The sequence below is a fragment of the Sarcophilus harrisii genome, chromosome 1, assembly GCF_902635505.1.
Source record: "Sarcophilus harrisii chromosome 1, mSarHar1.11, whole genome shotgun sequence".
Lineage (NCBI taxonomy): Eukaryota > Metazoa > Chordata > Mammalia > Dasyuromorphia > Dasyuridae > Sarcophilus > Sarcophilus harrisii.
The window spans coordinates 225,552,297-225,578,179 of NC_045426.1; the positions used below are offsets into that span (position 1 = coordinate 225,552,297).

Consider the following 25,883-nt stretch of genomic DNA (forward strand, 5'->3'; position numbering starts at 1 on the left):
AGTTATGAGGTAGTACCTCAGAGTTGTTTCAAATTGCATTTCTCAAATCAATACTGATTTAGAATATTTTTACAAGACTATAAATGGCTTGTATCATCTGAAAACTGTTTGTTCATATCCTTTGACCACTTATCAAATCCTATAGTATTCTTTACAAAAACACATATGAAATAGGGATACACATAGAGTAAAATTAAAAGACTAGAGCAGAATATAGGCTTCAGTTGAAGTTTTTTTTAAAAAAAAAAAAAAGCAGGAATAGCAATTCTGATCTCAGACAAACAAAAGCAAAAAAAAAAAATAGATCTAATTAAAAGAGATAAGGAAGAAAACTATATCTTGCTAAGGTACCATAGACAATGAAGTAATATGAACATTGAATATATATACAATGAGTGGTATAGCATCCAAATTCTTAACTGGAAAAGTAAAATAAGTTACAGAAAGAAATAAACAGCAAAGCTATACTAGTGGGGGTTCTCAACCTACCCCTTTCAGATTTAGAAAAATCTAACCACAAAATAAATAAGAAAGAAGTTAAGGAAGTGAATATTATTTTAGAAAATTACATATGATAGACCTCTGAAGAAAACTGAGTAAGGATAGAAAGCAATATACCTTTTTCACAGCAATGGCATCTACACAAAAATTGACCATATATTAGGACACATAAACCTCACAATCAACTTCAGGAAGGTAAAAATATTAAATGCATCCTTTTCAAATCAAGGTGCAATAAAAATTTCATGCAATAAAGGGCCATGGAAAAATAGACTAAAAACTAATTGGAAACTAAAAAATTCTAATCATAATAAACGAGTAATTTAAACAAATCTTAGAAACAATAATGTTATTCAAGAGAAAGACAATAAAGTGACAATATTCCAAAACTTACAAAATGTAACCAAAACTGTCTTTAGGAGAAATTGTATATTGTAAATATTGTAAAATAGACAAAAAGAACATCAATGAATTGGGCGTGAAATGAAAAAACCTACAAAAAGAGCAAATTAAAAATCTCCAATTAAATACCAAATTAAAATTATGAAAATTTAAAAAATAATAACAAAATTGAAAGTAAGAAAAATTTTATACTAATAAAAGTAAAAGCTGGTTTTATGAATAAACTAATAAAATAGATAAATCTTTGCTTAATTTGATTTTTAAAAAAAGAAAGAAGAAAATCAAATTACCAGTATCAAAAATGAAAAGGATAAATTCACTACCAATGAAGAAGGCATATAATAATAATTAGGAGCTATTTTGTCCAACTATATGCTAATGAATGATACAATTTGAATGAAATGGATGAATATTTACAAAAATACAAATTGCACAGAGGAAATAAAAAACTTAAATAACCCTATTTTAGAAAAAGAAATTGAACAAGCCATCAATGATCTACTTAAGGAAAAAATCTCCAGGGCCAGATACATTCACAAATAAATTCTAACTACTATTTAAAGAACAGTTAATTCCAATACTATATAAATTATTTGAAAAAATAAAGAGTCCTACTAAATTCTTTTTATGACACAAATATGGTGCTGACACTAAAACCACGAAGGCCCAAAATAAAGACAAAAAATTACTGTCCAATCTCCTTAATGTATATTGATCAAAAATTTTAAGTAAACTATTAGCAAAAAGATTACAATGATTTATCACTAGAATAATACACTATGACCAGGTGGGATTTATGCTAGGAATGCAATGTTGCTTCAATATGAGGAAAACTACCAACATATGGACCATATCAATAACAAAACCAATAGAAATCATATGATTATCTCAATAGATGCAGAAAAAGTATTCAGAAAAATACAGCATTGTTAAAAATATCAAAGTACAAGAGTATATGGAATTTTCCTTAAAATGATAAGTACTATCTATCTAAAACTATCAGTTAGTACTAAATGTAATGAAGATAAACTAGGAGCTTATACCATCAGGGATAAAGCAAGAATATCCAATATCAGCAGTGTTATTCAATGTAGTACTAACTTTAGCAATAAGAAATGAAAAAAATCATCAAAGGAATTAAACTAGGCAATAAAGAAATAAACCTATCACTCTTGCAATTGATATGATGCCATTCTTAGAAAATACCATAAAAGCAACTAAAAACTGCTTGAAACAATTAACAACATATATATGTGTATATACATACATGTATGTATATAATATATATATATATATATATATATATATATATATATATATAATTAACAAAGTCCAGCAACAAGAGATAGAAAAAGTAATTCTACTTGGAATAACAGTAAATAACATAAAATTTTTTGGAGACTATTTCCCAAGAGAAACCTAGGAGCCAAATATAAATACAATTATAAAACACTTTTCACACAAATAAAGTCAGATCTAAATAACTGGAAAAATATCAAAATGCTTATGAGTAGGCCAAGCTAACCCAATAACAATGACAATTTTAACTAAATTAATTTACTTATTCAGTACCTTATGGATCAAAGCATCAAAGGTATTTTAGAGAGCTACAAAAAATAAAAATAAAATTCATCTGGAAAAATAAAAGGTCAAGAATATCAAGGGATTTGATGAATGCAGAGGACTAGTCATATCAAATCTAAAATTATGTAATAAAATGGTAATCATCATAACTAGTTGGTACCAAATAAGTAATAGAACAGTGGATTTAAGAAATAATCAGTAAGCTGATTTCAGAAAGGCCTAAAGAGACTTACATGAACTAAGTGAATTGAGTAGAACACATGCTAAGTGAAGGAAGTAGAATCAAGAGAACACTATACACAGTTACAATAAAATTACGTGATGATCAACTGTGATGGACGTGGCTCTTTTCAACAATGAGATGTTTCACGCCAGTTGCAATAGATTTGTGAAGGAGAGAGTCATCTGCATCCAGAGAGAGGATTACAGGGATTGAATAGGGATCACAACATAGTATTTTTAACATTTTTTCATTATTTTGGTTTGCTACCTTGCTTTTTCTTCCTCATTTTTTTCTCCTTGTGATATAATTTTTCTTGTGCATCACCATAAATATCAAAATATGTTTAGGGAAAAAAAGAATAGTAGATCACTTGAATAGGTGAAGTATACAAGACACAATACTTGATGATTTTAGTAATCTACTGTTTGGTAAACCCAAAGACTTCAGCTTCTGGAATAAGAACTCACTATTAGACAAAAACTGCTGGGAAAACTTGAATATAGTATGGCAGAAATTAGGTACTGAACAACATCTCACACAACATAGCAAGATAAGATCAAAATATATAAATAATTTATACATTAAGGGTAATATAATTAAATAAAGAGAGCAAGAATAGTTTCCCTGCAGATCTTTGAATATGGGCAGAATTTATCATCAAACAAGAAATAGAAAATATTATGAGATGCAAAATGGATAATTTTGATTACAATAAATTTTAAAAGGTTTTATACAAATAAAGCCAAATGTAACTAAAATTAGAAGGGAAGCAGAAAGCTGGAAAACAATTTTTATACCCACTATTTCTGATAAAGGCCTCTTTGGAAAAGTGAGTCAAATTTACAAGGCTACAAATCATTCCTCAATCAATATATGGTCAAAGGATATGAACAGGTAGTTCTCAGATAAAGAAATTAAATCTATATTCATATGAAAAAATGTTCTAAGTCACTGTTGATTAGAGAAATGCAAATTAAAACAACTCTGAAAACTGGAAAATAATATATCAGAAATTTGACATACCTACATCTCACACCCCATGCCAAAATAAGGTCAAAATGGATACATGATTTGGGCATAAAAGATATACCATAAACAAATCAGAGAACAAGGGATAATTTACTTATCAGATCTTTAGAGAAAGGAGAAATTTATGACCAAAGAAGCACTAGAGAACATTATGAAAGGCAAATTACATTAAATTAAAAAGGTTTTAAAAAAAAAACAAAACCAATAGAAACAAGATTAAAAGGGAAGTACAAAGCTGGGGGAAAATCTTTACAATCAATATTTCTGATAAAGGTCTCATTTCTAAAATATATGAACAACCGTATCAAATTTATAAGAATATGTCATTCCCCAATTCATAAATGGTCAAAGGATAAATGGTCATAAATGGTCAGATGATGAAATTAAAGCCATTTATATTATATGTAAAAATGTTCTAAACCTCTATTGATTAGAGAAATGTAATTTAACACAACTCTAAGGTACCAAGCTCACACTTCTGAGAATAGCTAAAATGACAGGAAAAAATCATGATAAATATTGGAGAAGATATAGGAAATTGGAACAATAATACATTGTTGCTGGAGTTGTGAAATGATCTAACCATTCTGGAAAGCAGTCAGGAAGTATGTCCATAGAGATATCAAACTGTGCATACCCCTTGACCCAACAGTGCCATTACTGGGTCTGTATCCAAAGAAAATCATAAAAGAGGGAAAAGGACCCACATGTGCAAAAATATTTATAGCCATTTTTTTGTGGTAGCAAAGAATTGGAAAAGGAGTGGATGCCTGTCAATTAGAGAATGGCTGAACAAATTGTGGTACATAAAAGTAATGGAATATTATTATTCTTTTAAAATGATGAACAAGCTAATTATAGAAAAGCCTGGAAAAATTTACATGAACTGATGCTGAGCGAAACAAGCAGAACCAGGAATACATTGTACATAATAATAGCAAGAATGTGTGATGATCAACTATGAAAGACTTGGCTCTTCTCAATAGTTCAGTGATCCAAAGCAATTCCAATAGACTTTGGACAGAAAATGTCATCTGCATCCAGAAAAAGGACTAAGGGTACTAAATGTAAATCAACACATGCTATGTTCGCGTCTTTTTTCTGTTTTGTTTTTATTCTTTCATGTTTTTTTCCCTTTTGCTCTGATTTTTCTCTCCAAACATGATTCATAAAGCAATGTGTATTAAAAATAAATAAACTGAGATGTTGCCTCATATCTATCAGATTAGCTAATATAACAGAAAAGGAAGATGATAAATAGTGGAGAGAATGTGGAAAAATTGGAACATTTAAGTATTGTTGGTGGAGCTGTGAACTGATTGAACCATTCTGGAAAGTTATTTGGATCTACGTCCAAAGGGCTGTAAAATTGTACATACCCTTTAATCCAGTTAAGATTCCAAAAAGATCATTAAAAAGGGGAAAGGACCCACATATACAAAAATATTTAGAGTAGCTCTCTTTGTTGTGGCAAAGAACTGGAAACTGAGGGAATGCACATCATTTAAATAAACGATTGTGGTATATAAATGTAATAGAATATTATTGTGCAATTAGAAATGATGAATAGGCAGAGATCAGAAAAACCTGAAAAGACTTACATGAACTGATGCTGAGGGAAGTGAGCAGAGCCAAAACACTTATACAATAACAGCAGCAATGTGCAAAGTCTATCAACTAGCAAATATCTCAGCAATATAATGATCTAAAACATTTCCAAAGGACTCAGGATGGAAAATGCTATCCACTTCCAGAGAAAGAATAATGGAAACAATACAGATAGAAACATACTATTTTCACTTTTTTGTTGTTTTTCTTTCTTTCTCATGGTTTTTCCTTTTTGTTCTAATTCTTCTTTCACAACATGATTAATATGGAAATGTTTAATATAAGTATACATATATATATATATATATATATATATATATATAACATATAACAGATTGTATGCTATCTTGGGGAGGGGGAAGAGAGGCAAGTTGGAATGGAGCAAGTGAGGAAAAAAACTGGAAATCAAAATATTATAAAAGTAAATGCAAAAAACAAAATTTTAAATTGAAAAGAGAAAAATGAATGAAAAATATATATTTTAAGTTGTTACAAATAATCATAGTACAGAAGGGACATTGTTAATACACCAAGACTAAATTGGCATTATTCATATGACCTTTATAACCCATTCCTTAAACTTCCCAAAGTCAAGGAGTTAAAAATTAAAAGCAACTCAGCTTGGAATGATCTCAAGAAGTACAGAGTTTTAGAGGTGGAAAGGGCCTCTGAGATCTTCCAATCTAGTCCAATGCCACTATTTTATAGATGAGGAGACTAAGACTCAAAAAGATGAATTATTTGTTTTTTGTTTTTAGCAAACTGAAAGCCATTCAGCTATCTACAATCAATTTTTTGTGCCTCCACTAAATTGGAATTCACATTAACATTTAACCTGCATATTCACACTTATCAGAGCATAATGAACAACTTGATAATCAGATTATCCTAAAGTTTCAAGCAGGCAAAAGACAATATGATATCTCAAGGGGAAAAAATGGAATTCTCAGCTAAAAAGCAGTAACCTCCTGTGAGCCCTACTTTGAGTCCTATTTGGGTAAACTGTAGGCAACGAATATAATTACAGAACTTGAGCTTACTTTTCCAAAGCACTTTGTTCCAATCTTTCAGCTTCCTTCTTCTGCCGTTCTTGATGCTTCCTGACACGGGTTTCCCACAATCCTCTTATGACAGAAATGTCAAATACAATCACCTTATGCCCCATATTGGTAACATGAAGCTTCCCTGTTTAAAAGAAAAAAAAGTTAGCTTCCACAAAAAGGGTTAATTTTAAATATAATATTTAAAATAGAATCAGAAAGTTAATGACTCAAGAATTTATAATAATAATTTAATGTTAACTGTTTGTAATAAAACACATGGGACCTACAGTAGAACAAGGTACCACCAGTACAGATGCAGTTCATCTATCACTTAGTAGATAGGTTTTATTAGGTTTCATGAGATTGTGACTGTCCCAAAATAATCTAGCTAGTATATAATCATCTCAAACAATACTTGAGCCCAGATTCTCCTGTTTTCCTAACTCCCTTTAGTCCCAAATTCCCTACTCACAATAATAAATTTTACTAATACAATAGTCATCCAGCATGAAAAGTTATCCAAAACAAACAAAAAGAAATTCTAAAGGTAAGAATTATTAATATGTGGTTGTATAATGCTGGAGAATCATACAGATTAGAGAGATTTAATATTTTATTTGGATTTCTGAGAGGGAGAGATTTTCTGGAAGAGAGAACAGAATCCATTCTCCCCCCTCAGGGCTGAATTGGACTTTCATCTCAAAGAATTCAGCATGGAATGTGGGATTCCAATGATTTTTATATGGCTCTAGAGATCAAGGGAGACAAAGGCAAGGGGTTAGAGTCCAAACTCTAGTGGGTAGGGAAATTTCAAGGAAGGGACCATCAATTCAGTTCTGACAGGTTGGAGGTGGGACCATAAATTATGATACATTGGGAATGAAGGAAGTATTGAGCTAGACACAGAAAATCTGGAACAAGAGATATGCTTGCATATCTCTAAGTAACTTATCTGTTATTTATGGCTCTATGAAATGCTAATGATCAGGGCTCCCAGCCCTAATTATCTCAGTCCTAATGGTTAGGGAGAGAGTTTGCAATGGGGGGATTGAGGCAGAACAATTCAAGGAACTGAAGCCAAACAATTTAGGGAAACTGAGGCAGGGCAATTTAAGGAAACTGAGGCAAAACAATAAAAGGAAACTATGACACAACAGTTGTTCCATTGTTTCAGAAGCCTATCAATATTTCAATTAACTAAGAATACTTAGAAAATGAGACTTTGTGATAATTTAAATTTTTGGTTAACTGAAACTAAAATAGAAAAGAAAACCTTTGGAATCCTTGTTTAAAATCTTTTAAAAACACTTTCCTTTCTTAGTAAAATAATATTGTGAACATAAAAGAATCCTTTATTGATTACTCATTATCTTCTCTCTCTTCTAAAGTTTGCTTTGTCTCTAATATCCTTCTCTCTTCTGCTGTGGATATTGAATTCAAATCTGGCACTATGTGGCCCTGGACAAGTTACTCAATCCTGCTTGCCTCAGTGTTCTCATCTGTAAAATAAAAAACGATTTCTTCATCTTTGCCAAAAAAAATACAAAATAAAAACATATCACAAACACAACTAAAAAAAACCCTAAAAATAACAACAATTTTTTGTTTGATTACCTAGATTTGAAACTTTGGTGCCATCTTTGTTTTTCTTTATCCTCTAACACCAATTAATTCCATTAGGTACCCTGATCTTGTCAGTTGTACTTCTGCATTGTCTCTAATATCTGTTCCTTCTTTACTGTTTCTATTGTCACCATCCTAACTGTAGTCTCCATTAACTCTTTTCTGGATTGTTAAAATATGTTTCTAATTGGTATCCTTTTATACAATCTATGCTATTTGTAAATGCTTCACTTGAATTATAACATAAGATCACAAATTTAAATTTGGAAGGGATCTCAGTAGCAGTCTATCCAATCCCTTTATTTTATAGCTAAGGAAACTAATATCCAGAGAGATTGTGACTGGCCAAAAGGTCACATATTTAGTAAACTGTATATTGCAGGTCTTGGACATAGGTGTTCTAATTCCAAAGTCCTCATGAAACTTTCATCCCATTCATATTTACAAAGAAAACTAAATTCAGAATGCAAATAAATTAGATACAAAGTAAACAATAGACAGAATAATATGTCACCATGGACAACAAAGAACCATAGACAAATTACAAAAGGAAATATCCATAAGCTGTACAAGAAGTATCCACTACCATTCTCCTGGGACTTGCAAAGAAGTCAAGGTAAAATTAAGAACAATATTATACAGAAAAGAGTCAAATGGCAAACAGTCAAAGGATATGAATATACAGTTCTTAAAGGAGGAAATAAAAACAAGCCATAGCCATATTTTTTTTTTATTTTACAGATCACTAGTAATTAGAGAAATTTAAATCAAAACAATTCACCCCCATCAGATTGACAAAGTTGAGAAAAAAGAAAAAAGAAAATAACAAGTGTCTGAAAAATTATGAATAAACAGTACCCTAAATGCCCGTTTTGTGTAACTGTTAAGTTCTGGAAAGCAACTTGGAACTGGGTACTTGAACTCAGCAAACTTACTATGAACTTTGATCCAGGATACTAGGAATCAGCCTATACCCCAAAGAGAGCAAAGCACTCACATGTACAAAAATATTTGTAATATTCTTTTTTAATGTCACTTGAGGAACATCTAAAATTATGAAATTTGACATATTAAGAAATGATGTTAAGGGATGATTTCAGAGAAACCTAGGAAGACTTACAAGAACTGATAAAGTGTAGTGAGCAGAACCTGGAAAATAGTTTACTCAATAAAGTAATATTGTAAAGGAAAAGATCTTTGAAAACCTTAAGAATCCTAATCAACATAATGACTAGCCACAATTCCAAAGGATTGATGGATGTTATCTACCTCCTAACTTATACCTGATGAACCCAAAGTGCAAATTAAGCCATATATTTTAGCAAGAGCAATGTAGTTCTTTGTTTTGCTTAATGTATATTTGTTACAAGAGTTTTGTTTTTATTTTTATTTTTTAAATGCTCATGTAGAGGTGATAATGAGAAAAATAAATGCTTATTCATTTAAAATATATATAAAATTTTAATTAAAAACCATGAAAGAGATTGCCCTTGAAGAGAAATCACAGGCATACCTGCTGAAACTGCATTGAGGTGAGAAGTCATAGTAAAGACAATCCAAGGTTACTTCACACAAGGCATATCTATAAGTAACTCAAACCTCTATCAATTCAAGGATTGCTCATAAGTAAATTTTGCTACTTACTGTGTTCTCTGTTTTATGTTCTTTAAGCTTTGTTGTCCCACTTGTGTTCTTTGATCTAAAAATTAATATTTGAATTTGTTTAAATTTGTGAAGCATGTATATATTTGATGAGTTAATTTAAAAAATTAAATCCCTAGTTTGTCAGTTAACCAAAGAAACGGTAACTTCCCAAAGATTGAGTTGAGCCCTTATTGTCTTGTGAGAATCTCTAAAATATGAATTACATATTTAATGGGAAATCTCATTACTGGAAAGCTGACTATTAAGTAATTAGTTCTTTGGACATGGGAATCCATTAAGCAAGTATAATGAGGTACTAACCATTGAAAGCATAATACTAAGAGATAGAAAAAAATCCCATAGAGGTTTACTGTACCCTCTTCTGGAAGTATCTGATGATGAAACAGAGGTATGTGCATACAAGAGATACTAATCAGCCAAATCAAGCTTTCTTCACTGAAGGTAAATGAGGCAAGAAATGTAGTAGGCTTCTCAAGGCCCCTCCCCATCTGGGCCCTGACTCAGCATTCAACTAACACGTTTTTCTTCCTCACTCATTAAGTAGACAGGAAACAGTCACAAATATATTTGTGAAAGTTCTAAAATGGAAAGCTAGATGCCTCCATTCTTCATCATACACTTCCAGAACTTGAGTCAATAGCAGGCAGAAGTTCTTGTGTATGCTTCCAGTATTAGGCACCCATCCCTCCTTCTAGTTACATAGGTTAAAAAATATTCCCTTTTTTCTGTACAACTCTTTTTTGCTTCCATGCCAGCATTCACAGCACCAAAAAATGGGGCAGAGAATTTCCCAAACATGTTGGAAAGTATCATTCATGATTAAAAATGAAAGACCAAAAGTATCTTTAAGTATTAACTTGCCTATTACTTCTCTTAAGATTTGGTCCTCCAAAAAGTTATCCTTGAAAAAATTGAACCATAATAAACATTTTTCCTTATAAATGATCTCAGAAGACATAAAGAAGAAACTGCCTATAGTTTCTTATCAGAAAGTCACATGGCAGGGAAGGAGAAATGGGGAGTCATGACATCATTATGCACCCAAGATAAAAAAGAAACACAATTCCCTAAGTCTTAGTCATCTTACTTGGGATTGCTCATGATAAGTATAAGCAAAAAGCCCACCATATACATAATTATTTTTATGCATGAACAATTGTTGAAGCAGATGAAAACATAGAAGTTCTAGGAGTTTAATAGAATCTCAAAAACAAGTCAATACAACTGACACTTGATGACATAATTGTGAAAGAGAAGACTATTGGAGAAAATTGTTGGAAAATGTTATTAATGATTCAGAATGAAAAAGGCCAAGAAGAAGTGTAAACAAAAGGTTACTCAGAAAGCTGTATATCATGAATACATTCTTCAAGAAGAAGAAAACCAGCAGGTGAGCACTGAAAATTAAAAAAAATAAAATAAAATATGCTATGAACAACTGCTTGTTGAACTGGGAGTCATTTCAGAATGATCTATCTGTGTGACCAAATCATCAACTGGTTAAAGCAAAGGTCAAATCAGTATCAAATTATAAAAATGGTTAAAGAAAAGAGAACCCTACATAAAATTATAATAGTTCCAAACCAAACTCTAAAAAATGGTTAATGAATAAAAATAAAGTTATTGACTCTGATTACTATTTTTCAGAGAATTTATACTATTTAAATTGTCTATAAAAAGGGAATCACCTCATACAACAAGCATCTGATCTCATAATAAAAATGGAGAGAAATGACAGTCCAGGTCAACAAGAGTTCAGGATACAAGATTCTTTGAAAAACATTATTGAGAAGGGAGACAGACTAGGAGCACTTCCCCAGACAGTGAAAAGTAGCAGGTGATAACATTTCTTCAGAAAACTTGGCATGAGAAATATTAGGATGAAATTGGATGAAGGACAGTAAATAGGTATGAAATGGAACATTTACCAGCATTACTATAGAGACCCAGTCTCAACAATGAAAGTAAAATCACCACTCTAGTAGCTTGTTATGTAAGGAAAAGGCAATGGCAAGTAAGAAGAAGATTCTGACACTTGTATCTATAAAATATTATAAGTTTGCAATGTACCTCCCATATAACTGCCTCAAGTAGATAGTAAAAGTACTATCATCTCCATTTTTCAAATTAGGAAAATGAGTCTGAGACATTGCATGTTTCCTATAGTTAATAAAAACTGCTAGAATAGCTAGTAAGTTTCTGAGAAAAGATCTAAACCCAGGCTTACTTGAATTCACATTTTATCCTTAATCTGTCCTGCCCTGCTAACTCTCAAGAAATCTAAATCAAGAAACCAAATCCAAACAGCATTTCCATGCTGATGATGACAATTTTAAAGGTACTCAGAGATCAATTTTCAATTTATCTACCTCAAAAAAAGAGAAAATTATGAAACAATGGGAAAGGTCACATATCTATAAAAGTAACTGAAAAGACATTAACATCTATTTATTTTTATCTCTATAAAATCTTTATGAGACTGATCAATTCATATATCATTTTTACGTGTGAAAAGAGACAAGTCAGGCTTTTCAAGACAATGTTCTACAACAGACTAGATCATTGCAATCACAAAATTGGCTGAAAGGTCTAGAGATACAGGATCATGAGATTGGCAAGATGAATTGATATATTTGGTAAAAAATTTTCCCAAACCTAAAACCGAAAAAGAAAATGTTTGAGAAATGAAATAACTAAAGTTGAAACCACAATATAAAATTGGTGGAAACACTGCACAAAATAAAAAATAAAACCAAAAACATCATTAATATTTTGAGCTCCTCAGAATTCTTATTCCACCACCATACTTTGCTCTGGAGTAGTGCAAAATCAGTCTTGTAGGCTTATATTTCAGGATCCATCTATGGGAGTCCCTTATTCCACCATCATTTCAATGACTCAGTCTGAACTTCTCTCACCACAGCACTCCTTACCTCTAGTAGGTAGCCCAGGCACTAATTATACCCAGACACAAAAAGGAAAAGGAGAACAATTGAAGGAGATGAGAAAGCAGCAAATGAAGCAAAGAACTGGGAACCAAAAGGAAAGGAGCTTTTGACAAAGGGAAAAGGGAACTGATAACCTAGTTGGGTGCAATTCTCCCCCCATAGTGTTCTCTAGGTATAATACCATACCTTAGAAATCTGTGCAGCAGTAGGAAGGATGAGAATCCCTATGTAATTAAGGAAAATAGAGTTAATTGACTAGGAATATAAAAATGCTGAAAGATTAAATGGTCAAAGTCCAAGGGAAAATATGGTTTATAAGCAGATAAACAGAGGGATTCATAAAGAGACAAAGAAACTATTCAACTACAAAGGATCCCTTGAGGCTTAACATTGATCAAGACATAAAATAAAGAGACTCACCAATAATGTTTACCACTGTTGTGGAAGATGTCCTGCACAAATTCCAAATGCAATGAATACTCTTTATTAATGATGAAAATCTCTAGATGTTTCCATTTCTGGAAGATATTTTACCATTTCTATAAAGCCTAGGAACATTATAAGGATTCCTCACAAAATCCATTTCCATTTAAAAGAAAGATTTCCTACCAGTCTAATCACAATAACAATATAACATTTAAAGATCAGCAAAGCTCTGCACATGATATCTCATCTGATCCTTATAACAATCTTATGGTACATGTGCTATTATTATCCATATTTACATATGGGGAAACTGAGGCTAAATTAAGTTAAGTGACTTGCTCAAGATCACAAAGTTGGTAAGTATCTGAGACATGATTCCAACTCATATTTTCCATATTGAGTTCCATACTCTAATCATTGTGCTTCCTAACAATTTCAATTTAACAGAAAAAGTCAAATGTTTGTTTCCCAGATTTTGACATGAAGTTAAGTGATAACAAGATACCAAAACATACATCATAGACATACAGATATAGACATCATAAATTAAATGGATAATGATCTGCACCCAGAATTGAATAATAGGAGGAGATCAAGTATTTAGCAAATTATATTCCCAGCCCCTACAGATGGTACAGTGAATAAAGTACCAGGCTAACGTCAAAAAAACTGACCTTCCTAAGTTCAAATCTGGCTTCAGACACGTACTAACTGTATGACCCTAGGAAAGTCACTTGATCTTGTTTGTCTCAGTTTTGTCATCTATAAAATGAACTGGAGAAAGAACTGGCAAACCATCCTAGTATCTTTGTCAAGAAAACATCAAAAAGAATCAGAGTCCTATGCCCAGAAAAAGAACTCTGGAAGATGACTAAAAACCATTTCATTGAATTCCCAATCCCTATATTTATGCACACCTGCATTTTTTATTTCCTTCACAAGCTAATTGTACAATATTTCAGAGTCTGATTCTTTTTCTACAGCAAAATAACGTTTTGGTCATGTATACTTATTGTGTATCTAATTTATATTTTAATATATTTAACATCTACTGGTCATCCTGCCATCTAGGAGAGGGGGTGGGGGGGGTGGTAAGAGGTGAAACATTGGAACAAGAGGTTTGGCAATTGTTAATGCTGTAAAGTTACCCATGCATATATCCTGTAAATAAAAGGCTATTAAATTAAAAAAAAAAAAGAATCAGAGTCAAACACAACTGAACAACTCTCTACCCTGCTCCCATTCTCCAAAAAAGAAATCCCATCAACATTATCCTCCAATTTATATTATTTGGTTGCATATAGTACCATGATCTCAAAGAATAAAGATGGCAAATGATCCAAAGGCAAAGTAAAAACATTTGATAGAAATAAGTACACAGAAGTCTATTGAGAATGACAAGTATTATAGAAGATAAGATCAGGTACTTGCATGACCAGAAAAGGAGGCTGGCCAGCTGTGGAATGAGAGCAAAGAATAATTGATCTGAATAGTTACAGTCTGTAGGGAAAACAGAGAGACCTCTCAAGTTCTTCACTGTTATCTATTAAATATTAAAAGTATATATATATATATATATATATATATATATATATATTAATCTCAGTGCATTGAGTCAGTTCTCTTTAGATAGATGTATAGAATGGTGTGGGAAAAATCATTAAAAATGAGAATGCATGAATGACTTGAAATTTGCAATGGAGGAATGAGCATCCATGTTTATACAGAGATTTATCAAAGTATCAAAGACTTCCTATCTCATGTAATAATAACTTTCTTGAAAACTGACTTTTTTATCATCATATCATCTACAGTACTTGTAGACAGAAAGTGTCCTTGTTTATCATATTACATCTGGGTTCTCAAATGCATGTTAGATAGATGAGGAATATACAGTGCATCAGAAATGAAGTTACTGAAGATCTATTACTGAAATGTCTTTTTCAGTCTTTATCAAATAACTGATTCTGTGACATTCTCAAAGGTGTCAAGCACTAGCATAATACTTTACATCCCTGGGGAAGGTACATGCAGACATGGAAAAGAAAAAAAAAAACTTGTCATATTTATTTAAATGTATTCTCTTAATAGACAACCACAAAATGATTAAAAATTTAAATTTATATAGAAAAAGGAGCAAAATCTTACCTTTAACAAGAAAGAATTAAATGAACTAAGAATCAATCAATAAATTAAGAAAATTTCTTTGATCAATGTCCCTTTCTAGGACTACTTTCAAATTCTATCATTTTAAGCAATTTTTCTTTCTTTTTTCTTTTTTATATAGTTGCAGTAAATGTGCACAGTATGTATTCTTCTGATTTCATTCTGCATCACCTCACATAGTTATATATTTCCATGTATAGTACATATTTATCATTTTTATGGAATTCTAATATTCCATTACATTAATATACCATATTTTATTCAAGAGATGGTAGATTTAATGAGATGGTCTGACTTTGTGCCTGTATTCTATTTGTATTATTTGACACTCAATAAATCAACCAGTATCTCTGTTCTGGCCAGGGAAATGAAAAAAAGGAAGAGAGAAGGACAAGTATAGCATTTATTAAGTACCTACTGTATGGTAGGCACTATGTTAAATACTTTACAGATATTATCTCATTTGATCTTCACAACAATCTTGATTGGTTCTATTATGATCACAATGTTATAGTTAAGGACACTAAGGCAGAGAGAGGTTAGAATCAGGGGTCCTCAAACTTTTTAAATAGGGGGTCAGTTCACTGTCCCTCAGACTGTTGGAGGGCTGGACTATAGTAAAAACAAAAACTTTGTTTTGTGGGCCTTTAAATAAAGAAACTTCATAGCCCTGGGTAAGGGGGATAAACGTTCTCAGCTGCTGCATCTGGCCCGCGGGCATAGTTTGAGGATCCCTGAGAGTCATTCGGGATCATAGAGTTAGTAAATATCTGAGACCCAATTAGAACTCAAGTATCCCTGTCTCTAAACCCATTATTTTATCTATTTTTGCCACTTACCATCCACTAGGTAAGTGTTTTAGATACTTTATTAGGCACTTAGGATACAAAGACAAAAATTAAATAATTTGTGACCTATAAAAAATCTTGAAATTTATCTGGGGAGCTGAAATATAACTATATATATGTATATATATGTGTGTGGCAGAAGTTTAGGACTAGAGTACACTGGGCAAATCACAGGTAGAAGTAAGCATATTCCAATGAAGGAGGCCCCTTGCTAAAGAATATGTGGCATTAAACAGAAAGAACTATCCACTTAATAAAATTTAAAGGAGAAAACAACTTCTGCTCTCATTTTTATTCCTGTCTTCTGAACATGTGACTTGTGACTATGATAATGCTCTCCTAAATTTACTATAAGTGACAAGAGGATATGTCTTCTTTCCTTTACTCTTGGAAGCTATGGCAGTTTTAAGTATATGAGCTTGTCTAGGTAAGCCTGAGATTATATTTCAATTCTCTGGACTTTCTGTCTCTGAGTACAGGTAATGAAACAGCAGTCATAAAATGGACGATCTGGCTGTGGGAATAATCTCATGAAGGCTTGAGAACTCCTGGATCTGAGTAATTGCAACCTAACAAAAGGTGAGCCCTGAAGCAAGTTCTCAGAGAAGACAATCATCTCCAGAACAGCACAGTTGTTCAGTTGATACAGAACCAAGGTTAAGTGAAATGTCTGTTCAACATTCCCAAAGAATGTTTTAGTTTCAAAGAATATTGGGATAGAATAATAGGAGTTATACATTGATGTATCATGCTTTAAATCACTATTATTGTGTATTTCTGAGTTCTTTGTATTTAATTATATCTTTGTTGGAAATAATGGTTGATCTACTTTTGCCACAGAAGGTCCTTCTAAAATGACCCTCTTAATCACTTTGAGTTTACTCCAGAAATGAGACATATTAAGCTTTGAGAGACATTCCCTGAAGATCTAAATTGAGTGAGATTAGTATGATCTCCCCCTTTTGGGAATAGGCCTTGGGAGTGGGTTATTTAGTAGGAGAGGGTATCTTTACACCCCCAGGACACTGGATCTTTATATACTTATACAGAACATAGGTTATGTTACCTGGGGTACCCTAGCAGTTGAGAGAATGAGGAATGGTTTCATGCAGAAAATAACTCTTAAAATGAGCCTTGAAGGTAACTAGAGGTCCTAAAAGGTAAAGGTTGGGGAGTAGCATTTTACAAATCAAAGGACATCCTGTGTGATGGTATGAAAATAGGAGATAGGGCTTTATCTGAAAGAAACATCAGTTCAGCCAGTATGGCTGGACCATCACATGTATGGAAAATAATATGAGGTAAGACTAGAAAGATAACAAGCAAATTGGAAAAGGCTATATATGCCCAACAAAGGAGTTTATATTCTTGAAATAGCAGGAATTATATGGTCAGCTCTGGACTTTAGGGAAATCACTTTGATAACAGTATAGAATAGATTGGAATGGGGGAGATGAGTTGGGAGATAAACTAAGAACGTATTATAATAATTCAGGTGAGGGTCTGTATATTTGGAGGTGACTTTATGTATAAAGAAAAGGAAATTGAAGTGAGAGATGTGGTGGATATAGAAAGACAAGTTTTGGCAAATGACTGAAAGAAAAGGAAATTGAAGTGAGAGATGTGGTGGATATAGAAAGACAAGTTTTGGCAAATGACTGAATATGTGGAATGAGTGAGAAATATCAAGGACATCACCAAGGTTCTAAACCTAGATGACTTAGATGAGATTCAAGTGAATTTCTGAAATTTAGTAGTAATGTTTCTGTAGTCTGAGGTTCCCCAAAAAAATAACTCTAACATGGGTCTCTGAATCTCTTCTCGCAAGTCCTTCAATTGCAAGATACAGTAAAATAATTGGGTAAATAGATTATTAGACCTAGAGTCAAAAAAAAAAAACTTAAACAAATTTCACCTCTAAATACTTACCAGCTATATGACAAACTTCTTTGAGTTTCAAACTTTCCATTTATAAATGGGAAAAAATCTGCATAATCTATTGCAGACTTAAGGATGAATTTGAACTCAGATCTTCCTGACTTTAGATCCAGTTCTGTATCCTTTGTATCATCTAGTTGCCTTTAATTAGCTCTTAGCCAAGGACAACATAAGAAGAGTTTCAGACTTAGATTAGTCTAAGGGTTCTATATTTTTAAAAGGCTATATATATATAGTGTATAAGTATAATCTACTGTATATGATTAGTCTAAGGGTTCTATATTTTTAAAAAGGTTATATATATATATTGGCTGAGGCAATTGGGGTTAAGTGACTTGCCCAGAGTCATGCAGCTAGGAAGTGTCTGAGATCAGATTTGAACTCAGGTTATCCTGACTTCAGGGCTGGTACTTTATCCAGGTTCTATACATTTTAAAGCATATGCATATATATACATACACTAAGGGGGAGAAAGATGTAATTCCTGATACCCAATTTACTTGAAATAGTTTTTGAAGGCAGATAATATAATCACAAAGTAATAATGATGTGTTAAAATGAGGTATAAAGATGACCACTTGCCTTTATGAGGTGCCAACTCCTCTCTGATTGAGCCAAAAAAAAAAAAAAGCACAACTGAGAAAATAAATTGGCCATGGCTTTGTGGTCTTTAAATAGCCAAAACCAAGGCTCTCACCTTGGAACAATTATAGTGGTGCACTAAAAATGAAATAAAGGTTAAAAATGAGCTTTTTAAAAGCCATACTGAATGGCAAGCACAAATCAGAGAAAGTCAAAGAGATAGTCTAGTGATATTGGAGTGATTTGTCTTAAAGAAAATAATAAAGACCCATTATCTATTGGTTTGGAAAAAGTAAGAATTGTTTCCTAGTGTAGTTGTTTCACAGTGCTTTGGCTTTTGATTTTTTTTGGGGGGGGGGCGGGGATTGCTTTTTGTTTTATTGGGATTTTTTTTGTTTTTTAATTGCTCAGACTTATAATCCTCCATAACTGATCTAGAAGAAATGGAAATGTGAAATCCAGATTCTCTATAGCAATCTTCACTCTTAAGGAGCATTGCCACCATCTTTCAAACACCATTTCTTTTTAAACAGGTTCATCAGTTAAAAAATTCACTCAACTCAACCCATCATTCCGATTCAAATCTTCAAATATGGTGGGGAAAGGGAAATTCTTTCCCCTTATTTGAGCTTCATTGACAGTAGGTCTAGCCAGAGGGAAACAATATAATGAGTTTTTCCAAAGTTCATTAGCTTGAAAGAATATAATTAAGGGAGTAGAGACACACACTGGAGACAAGTACAGGTGCAGAGAGACAACAACTTCAAGAAGTATGACTCCTTCAAGTCAAAGGCAGACAACCAAGGGGCAGCACAGTATACACATGAATTTGTGAGAAAGAAGTAGTCCCTGGGAGCCCAGTACTCAAGGATTATTTCAAGAGGATTCTACAAAGACAGAAGGAACTTCTAGGCCCTGCCATATCAGGATCTGTGAGTTGTCTTTCTCAAATATGTATATCCTATATTCACTTACCAGTATACTCTAAGTTTGAACCCATATGTGCGCATGGATTCAGAATGTATTTGTAGGAGTATATCCCTTATGTTTATGAAGCCAGAAAAGTTTTATATAAACTCTTCTTATGTTGTCCTTGGCTAAGAGCTAATTAAAGGCAACTAGATGATACAAAGGATACAGCACTGGATCTAAAGTCAGGAAGATCTGAATTCAAATTCACCCTCAAACACTTACCAGCTGCATACAAGTCATTTCACCTGTGTTTTCCTTAATCCCCTAGAGAAAGAAATAGCAAACCACTATAGTGTCATTGTCAAGAAAACTCTATGGACATGCTATGGAACATAGGATCACAAAGAGGTAGACATGACTGAACAGCAATAACAACAAAAACACATTGCTAAGTATGTCTACTGACTAAATGTTAGTGGGAAGCCCAATTGTAGTCATAAACTATGATAGTAGCTGTAACCCACCAAAAAGTTACCCTTAGAATCTAACTGTAGTCACCCTCTAGGCATCCAGTCCACAATTATGAATTTAAATCTCAGTAGCCTGGAGGGAATATTGCATATAGATGTCATTGATTATTTCCTGAATGTCTGATGCCTTTCAGAATTTCCTGATGCCAATTCTGAAAGACAGAGGTAAGTTTTATGACAATGTTTGATCTTTAATGGTTCAGCCTTCCAGAAACATCTCTGAATGTTTCTGATATTTTACATGTTCTGAATCTACACACCATCATCTTGAGTGCACACTTGAAAGTCCAAGAGTGGTGATTGAATGGCTGATTTGGGATCATGCTGTGATTCATTCACTTAGTATCTTTTTCTCAGCATCAATTATCATACCACAGTAATGATGATAGATGTTGAAGAGGTATAGATTTAGCTCTATGAAATAAGGATGAATCTATACTAGCACACTATATATTTTACATATGATTTTTGTTATTTCATGAGAGTTTTGTTATTTATTAAAATAAATATCTGATAAGTTTTTTCCCTTTATTTGTTCCTTCTTCTAAAAGTCAAGCTGCAACTCTTAAATTCTGCTTGGTTGAAGATTCTAGGGAGTTGGATTTTAGATCATTGAGATTTACTGTACCATGAGCTCTCACCTTCTAAAATATAATTTATTTTCATGCCTCAAGGATCCATCAGTATGGATAACACTTCCACCAACTTAAATCACAACCTTTTTCAATACTTCATCTATGGATGCCCCAAGGGAAGACAAGCTACCTACAGAGATAGACTTATTAAGGGTAGGAAACAGTACATCTCATTTTTACCATATACAGACATGACTATGTTGGTTAGAAGCTCCGAAAATATTTAGGTTGATGGCAGAAGTTAAAAGGACTTTACCCACCCTAACCTTGCTAAGAATGGGAACAAAAGAACTGCCAAATGGGAATAGAGGGGAGCCTGTGGAATTGAGCAGAAAACATCTTAACAGACAACTTAACTATACAATAGGAATTTTTTGAAGGCGGTCATCTAGATTTGGCAATGGATCTGACTCATAAAGGAGCCAAAAAGTGTTTTGATGAGCTTCTAAAGTATATTGTCCCAGGCAGTCTTGTGAAAGAGTACTAGTAATTTTACCACTTCTCTTATCATCACCAAGAAGCCACAGTATAAGCAGAAAACTCCAGTAGATGGCAGCAGGCACCCAATAGAACTGTGGACCTTGGACAGTGAATTCATTTTATAAACCTAGTGCAAGAGACACTGGGGAAGGTAGGGTGTCAGGGATATGGAAAAGTCTCAGTTCATGTCAAAATAGTTGTGAGAAGAATAACTGAGAGACAGTGTGGCTTAGATAGTTGTGGGAAGGCAGAGAAGTGAAGGGTATTCCAGTTATATGACCCTTCTTCCATCCCAACAAACTTGACTTTTTCACAAACTAGTCAGTTTGTGAGAGTTTGTACTCTTTTGTGAAGAGGGAATTGAAAATCAATCTACTACTTTATTTTTCTTTATTATGTATTTTACTATTCTAACTAAATACCTTCTTGTTTGATTTATTGTTCTTGCCTTTTTGTTTGGTAAAAAGAAAAAAAAACTCAATTGGAGATAAATCCACATTTGCATAATTATCATTACCCAAAATATCCCTACACTGAACTTGGGATAGCAAAGAGTTCCAAAGTCAAGTAGTATTCATATTATATCTGTGATTTGATATGGACAAAAAAAAAAATAATCATCTAGTGGCCAGCTGTAAATTTAGTTAGCTTTAACTTTAAACAATAGGAATACAATCCACAATCAGTCCCACAAAGAGGTAGTATGATATAGTGAAAATAATATTGGCTTTGGAATTGATTATACCATTTGTACCTGTATAGCCTTGGAAAAGATATTTCACTATTCTGGGCTTGTTTCTTCTTCTGTGCAATTAGGAGTTTAAAATAAAGAATCTCTAAGATCTCCAGTTATATATCTATGATCTTATACTCCCTTTGTATAACTTAGATTAAAAAAAAAAAAAGTGTGTGGATTTCTCACAAATTTTTCAATTGGTTGCCTATATAGTCATCAGTTCTGACATTCTTTTACTTGAAATTAGCTTTGTGACAACAATAAAAAAATGCATCACCTGTTCTCCAAAGGAGAAATTCTTAAACTTTTCTCACTCATGATCCCTTTTCACCAGAGAAACTTTTGCATGATCCTGGTTATATAGCTATATATAAGATATGTGTACAAATTAAATAGTTATTGATAATAAATCAAAATTAAACAACCTCTATACTCAGTTATGAGATCCTATATGAGCTATAAGAACTATAAGAACTAGGTCATAAAGAATATATCCCCAATAGGCTATAATAAAACCATATACATATATAAACCCATCATAAATAACTGGGATTCACAACATTTTTGTGAGTCTATTCTATGACATGTTTTTAAAAGGTAATGAAGGAGACAAGCCAGCTGATGAAATGGACAGAACTGTAAACCTCAAGGAAACCTGAGTTCAAATGTGACCTCAGACATATAGTAGCTATGTGACCTCATGTAAGTCACTTTTGCCTGACTCAGTTTCCTCATCTATAAAATGAAGATAATAACATAGCATCTTTCTACTAGGTTTTTTGTGATAAAATGATATATTATTTGTGACATATTTTATAAACTTTAATGTACTATGTAAATGCTAGGTATTATTAAAAGAATATTTGAATTATTTCTAAACATATTAGCAGGATATCATGGCTACATAATTTTTTTTCCAATTTCCAGACTTTTTATGGAAGTCTGGCCAAGATTAATTTTTTTAGATTTTTCCATTTAAGTAGAAAGAGCAATTAATCAATAAGTATTGTGTGTTTTTTCCTCCCCATTTCAAAATCTAAATTGACACCTAAAAAAATAGTAGGGATATGAAAATCAAATACTTAATTTTCTTCCTTCTGTATATGCTGACCATAAATGGCTTGCCAATATGGATAGGTAAATTTGCTGGTGTTTGTGCTGCTAAATATTTTATGCCCATCACTTTAATGTGGAGAGCTTAAAATACTCACCCCAATTTACTCCTCCAACTTCACTGACTTCTAGCTTTTCTTGTTTTGCATTTTACCACTCTTAAATCCATCCACTTTAAGCACAGCTTAAATAAAGTGTCCAAGTCAAAGATAGGATGACTTTTAGGAAATAATTCTCTTTTTACTGTTGCTGTTCCTATGTTCCAAGAAATCATAAGAAAAACTTTGGAAAGTACCAATACTTTCAATTATGTTTCAGTTAGGAAAATATTGTTTATGCTATTATTTCTCTAAGCCATTGAAATTATAGGTCAACAAAAACAAAGTATACTTTTAACCTCCTGCCAGTGAGAAGGCAGACTTAAAATGCAAAGTGAGACATACATTTGTGGACATGACCAATGGGGAATTTGCTTTGCAGGACTATGCATGGTTGCTATAAGATTTTTGTCCTTCCTTCCTTCTACATTTTCCCTCCCTCCTTTCCTTCCTTCTTTCCTTCCTATTTTCGGTCATACCTTCCTTTTTTATTTTCCTCCCACCCTACTTCCCTTAATTCCTACCTACTATTTCCTTTCTTATCTTTTGCCCTCTACCCTTCCTTCCTCCATCCCTTTCTTCCCTTCTCTTTCTTCCTTCCCTTCTCTTCCTTTCCTTTCCTTCTTTCTCTCCTTTCTTCCTCCCTCTCTCCATTCCTTCATTGCTACCTCATTTCATTTCCTCTGTCCTTCCTGCCATTCATTTCTGTCTTCTTCCTTTTCTTTTTCCTTTCTTCTTTCCTTCTTTCTTTATTTTGTTCTTTCCCTTCTTATTTACTTCTTTTTTTTCCTTTCTTCCTGCCTTTTTATTTTCTCTATCCCTTCCTTCCTTTCCTCCTTTTTTACTGTTTAATGAAGGAATAAGGAAGAGAAAGAGAAAACAAATACTTGCAAAAATAATTTAAATGAAACTATAAATCCCGTTTCTTCAAAAAAAATATAAATAAAAATAAGAACTCTACCTTAAAAGGTAAATGAAACAAAGGAGCTAACATATATGTGAACTGTTTTAGTATTAGACTATTAAACACTTGGTTATTTTATTAATTGCATTTGGCATATAATGAAACAGATATATTTCATTTTTCTAAGGGTCCCTTGCTTCTAGGGTTTGTTCCTCAGCAAGTCTATTGTTGCATCAAAAATATGGCCACACAAATCAATGAAGGTATGTGTTGGCAAATGGTTAAAAATAATGAACTGCATTTATAAAGAATTTTTCTGTGAATACCCAAAACACTTTTGCAACATTATTTCATTTTCACAACATTCCTGTCAAGCAATAATCTGTCCAATATGGAGCCCAATTTAGAAAGGCAATCTGTCAATACCCCGTCCACTACTCTATGGCTTCTGCTGGGTTATCAAGGGGATTGCAGTGATTCAATAATAAGAATGTCAAGTCATCTTCTCTTTCCTAACATAAGAAATCTAATGATATTCTCTCAGTACTAACTGCAACCAATTTAGCACTCCCCTGGGCCCCATTCTCTATCTTACTTCTTCATTTAGCAATACTTGTAAAACATTCTCAACATTATTATCTTCACTTTAAAAAGAGCTAAGCTGTAAAAGTCTCCTGATTCTGTTTTGATGTTAAAAACTGCATAAAACCTTTTAAATATGCAGAGTTGGGGGAAGAGTTTAGAAAGGAGAGCAAAACACATATTTAGCAGAAAACACATACTACCTCATATGTCCAACTCTTATATACTCACATAATATATCTAAACAAATGAAAAGGAGCCAAAACTATGTTGGGGCAATATAGAAAGGAAATCTGACTGAAAGAAAGATTCTTCCTTAGAATATATTCTAATAGGAACCACATAGATTTATTATATAGTGATTAAATGAGGAGAACTTCTGACAAATCCTCCTTTATAATCTGAAAACAGTAACAAATGTACTACATAAGGCAAAAGAATAACAAGTTGTCATTTAGTCATTTCGAAATATTTGTGACCCCATTGATGTTTTCTTGGCAAAGATATTGGAGTTTTACCCTTTCATTCTCCAGCTCATTTTACAGATGAGGAAACTGGGGTAAACAGCATTAAGTGACTTGCCCAAGGTTACATAGCTAGTAATGTCTAAGGCTAGATTTGAACTCAAGAAGATGAGTCTGCATGATTTCACTATATCTCATAGTTGCCCATAACAACAAAAGGGAAATTCTTGTAGAAAGAAAAAAATAATCAATTGAAATAGAGATCTCAAGGCATTTACAATGTAGAGGTAATAGCTACCATTTATATAGAGCTTTAAGGTTTAAAAAGCATTGTATAAATATTATCTAATTTTATCCTTAAGACAGACCTACAAAATTGGTACTATTATCCCCATTTTGCAGATGAGGAAACTGAGAGGTTAAGTGACTTGTTCAGTTCACACATCTAATGAGTGCCTGCAACAAGATCTGAATCCAGATCTTTATGATTCCAAATTCAATACTCTATCCATTGTTCCACCTACCTATTATTTAATGCCATATTATAAAATAAAAGAAAGAGAATATAAATTTCTAGAAGGAAATAATGCTTTTAGTATTAAATCATATCCCTAATAGAGAGAATGGAACAACCACAAAAACTTTCAGAGTAGCTTAGAAACTTAATAAAAGAATTCAAGGAAGATCTCATATAAATAAGGATAGAAATGAAATTTTCTCAAATAAGATTGCATAAAACAATTACTAAACTGATAGCTTAGAATAGCTAATGGAAAAATCTTAAATCAGCAGGCTCTGAGAAAGGGAATAGCAGAAAGGCAACAAAAATGCTAAGCATAAAGA

General features: G+C 32.6%; 1 protein-coding gene across 2 annotated transcripts in view; it reads right to left on the reverse strand.

The window, feature by feature from the left end:
• The window catches only part of LRRC2 (leucine rich repeat containing 2), a 182,406-nt gene that overhangs the window by 153,540 nt on the left and 2,983 nt on the right, over positions 1–25,883 (reverse strand). The window contains exons 2-3 of one of the 2 annotated variants that reach the window (XM_031937683.1): positions 9,658–9,712; positions 6,388–6,532 (exon numbers count right to left, since the gene is read on the reverse strand). In XM_031937683.1, the coding sequence (XP_031793543.1) occupies positions 6,388–6,512 (125 nt within the window). In that variant the 5' untranslated portion in view covers positions 6,513–6,532; positions 9,658–9,712. The remainder of the gene's footprint in view (positions 1–6,387; positions 6,533–9,657; positions 9,713–25,883) is intronic. The other variant, XM_031937676.1, reaches the window with a different exon arrangement.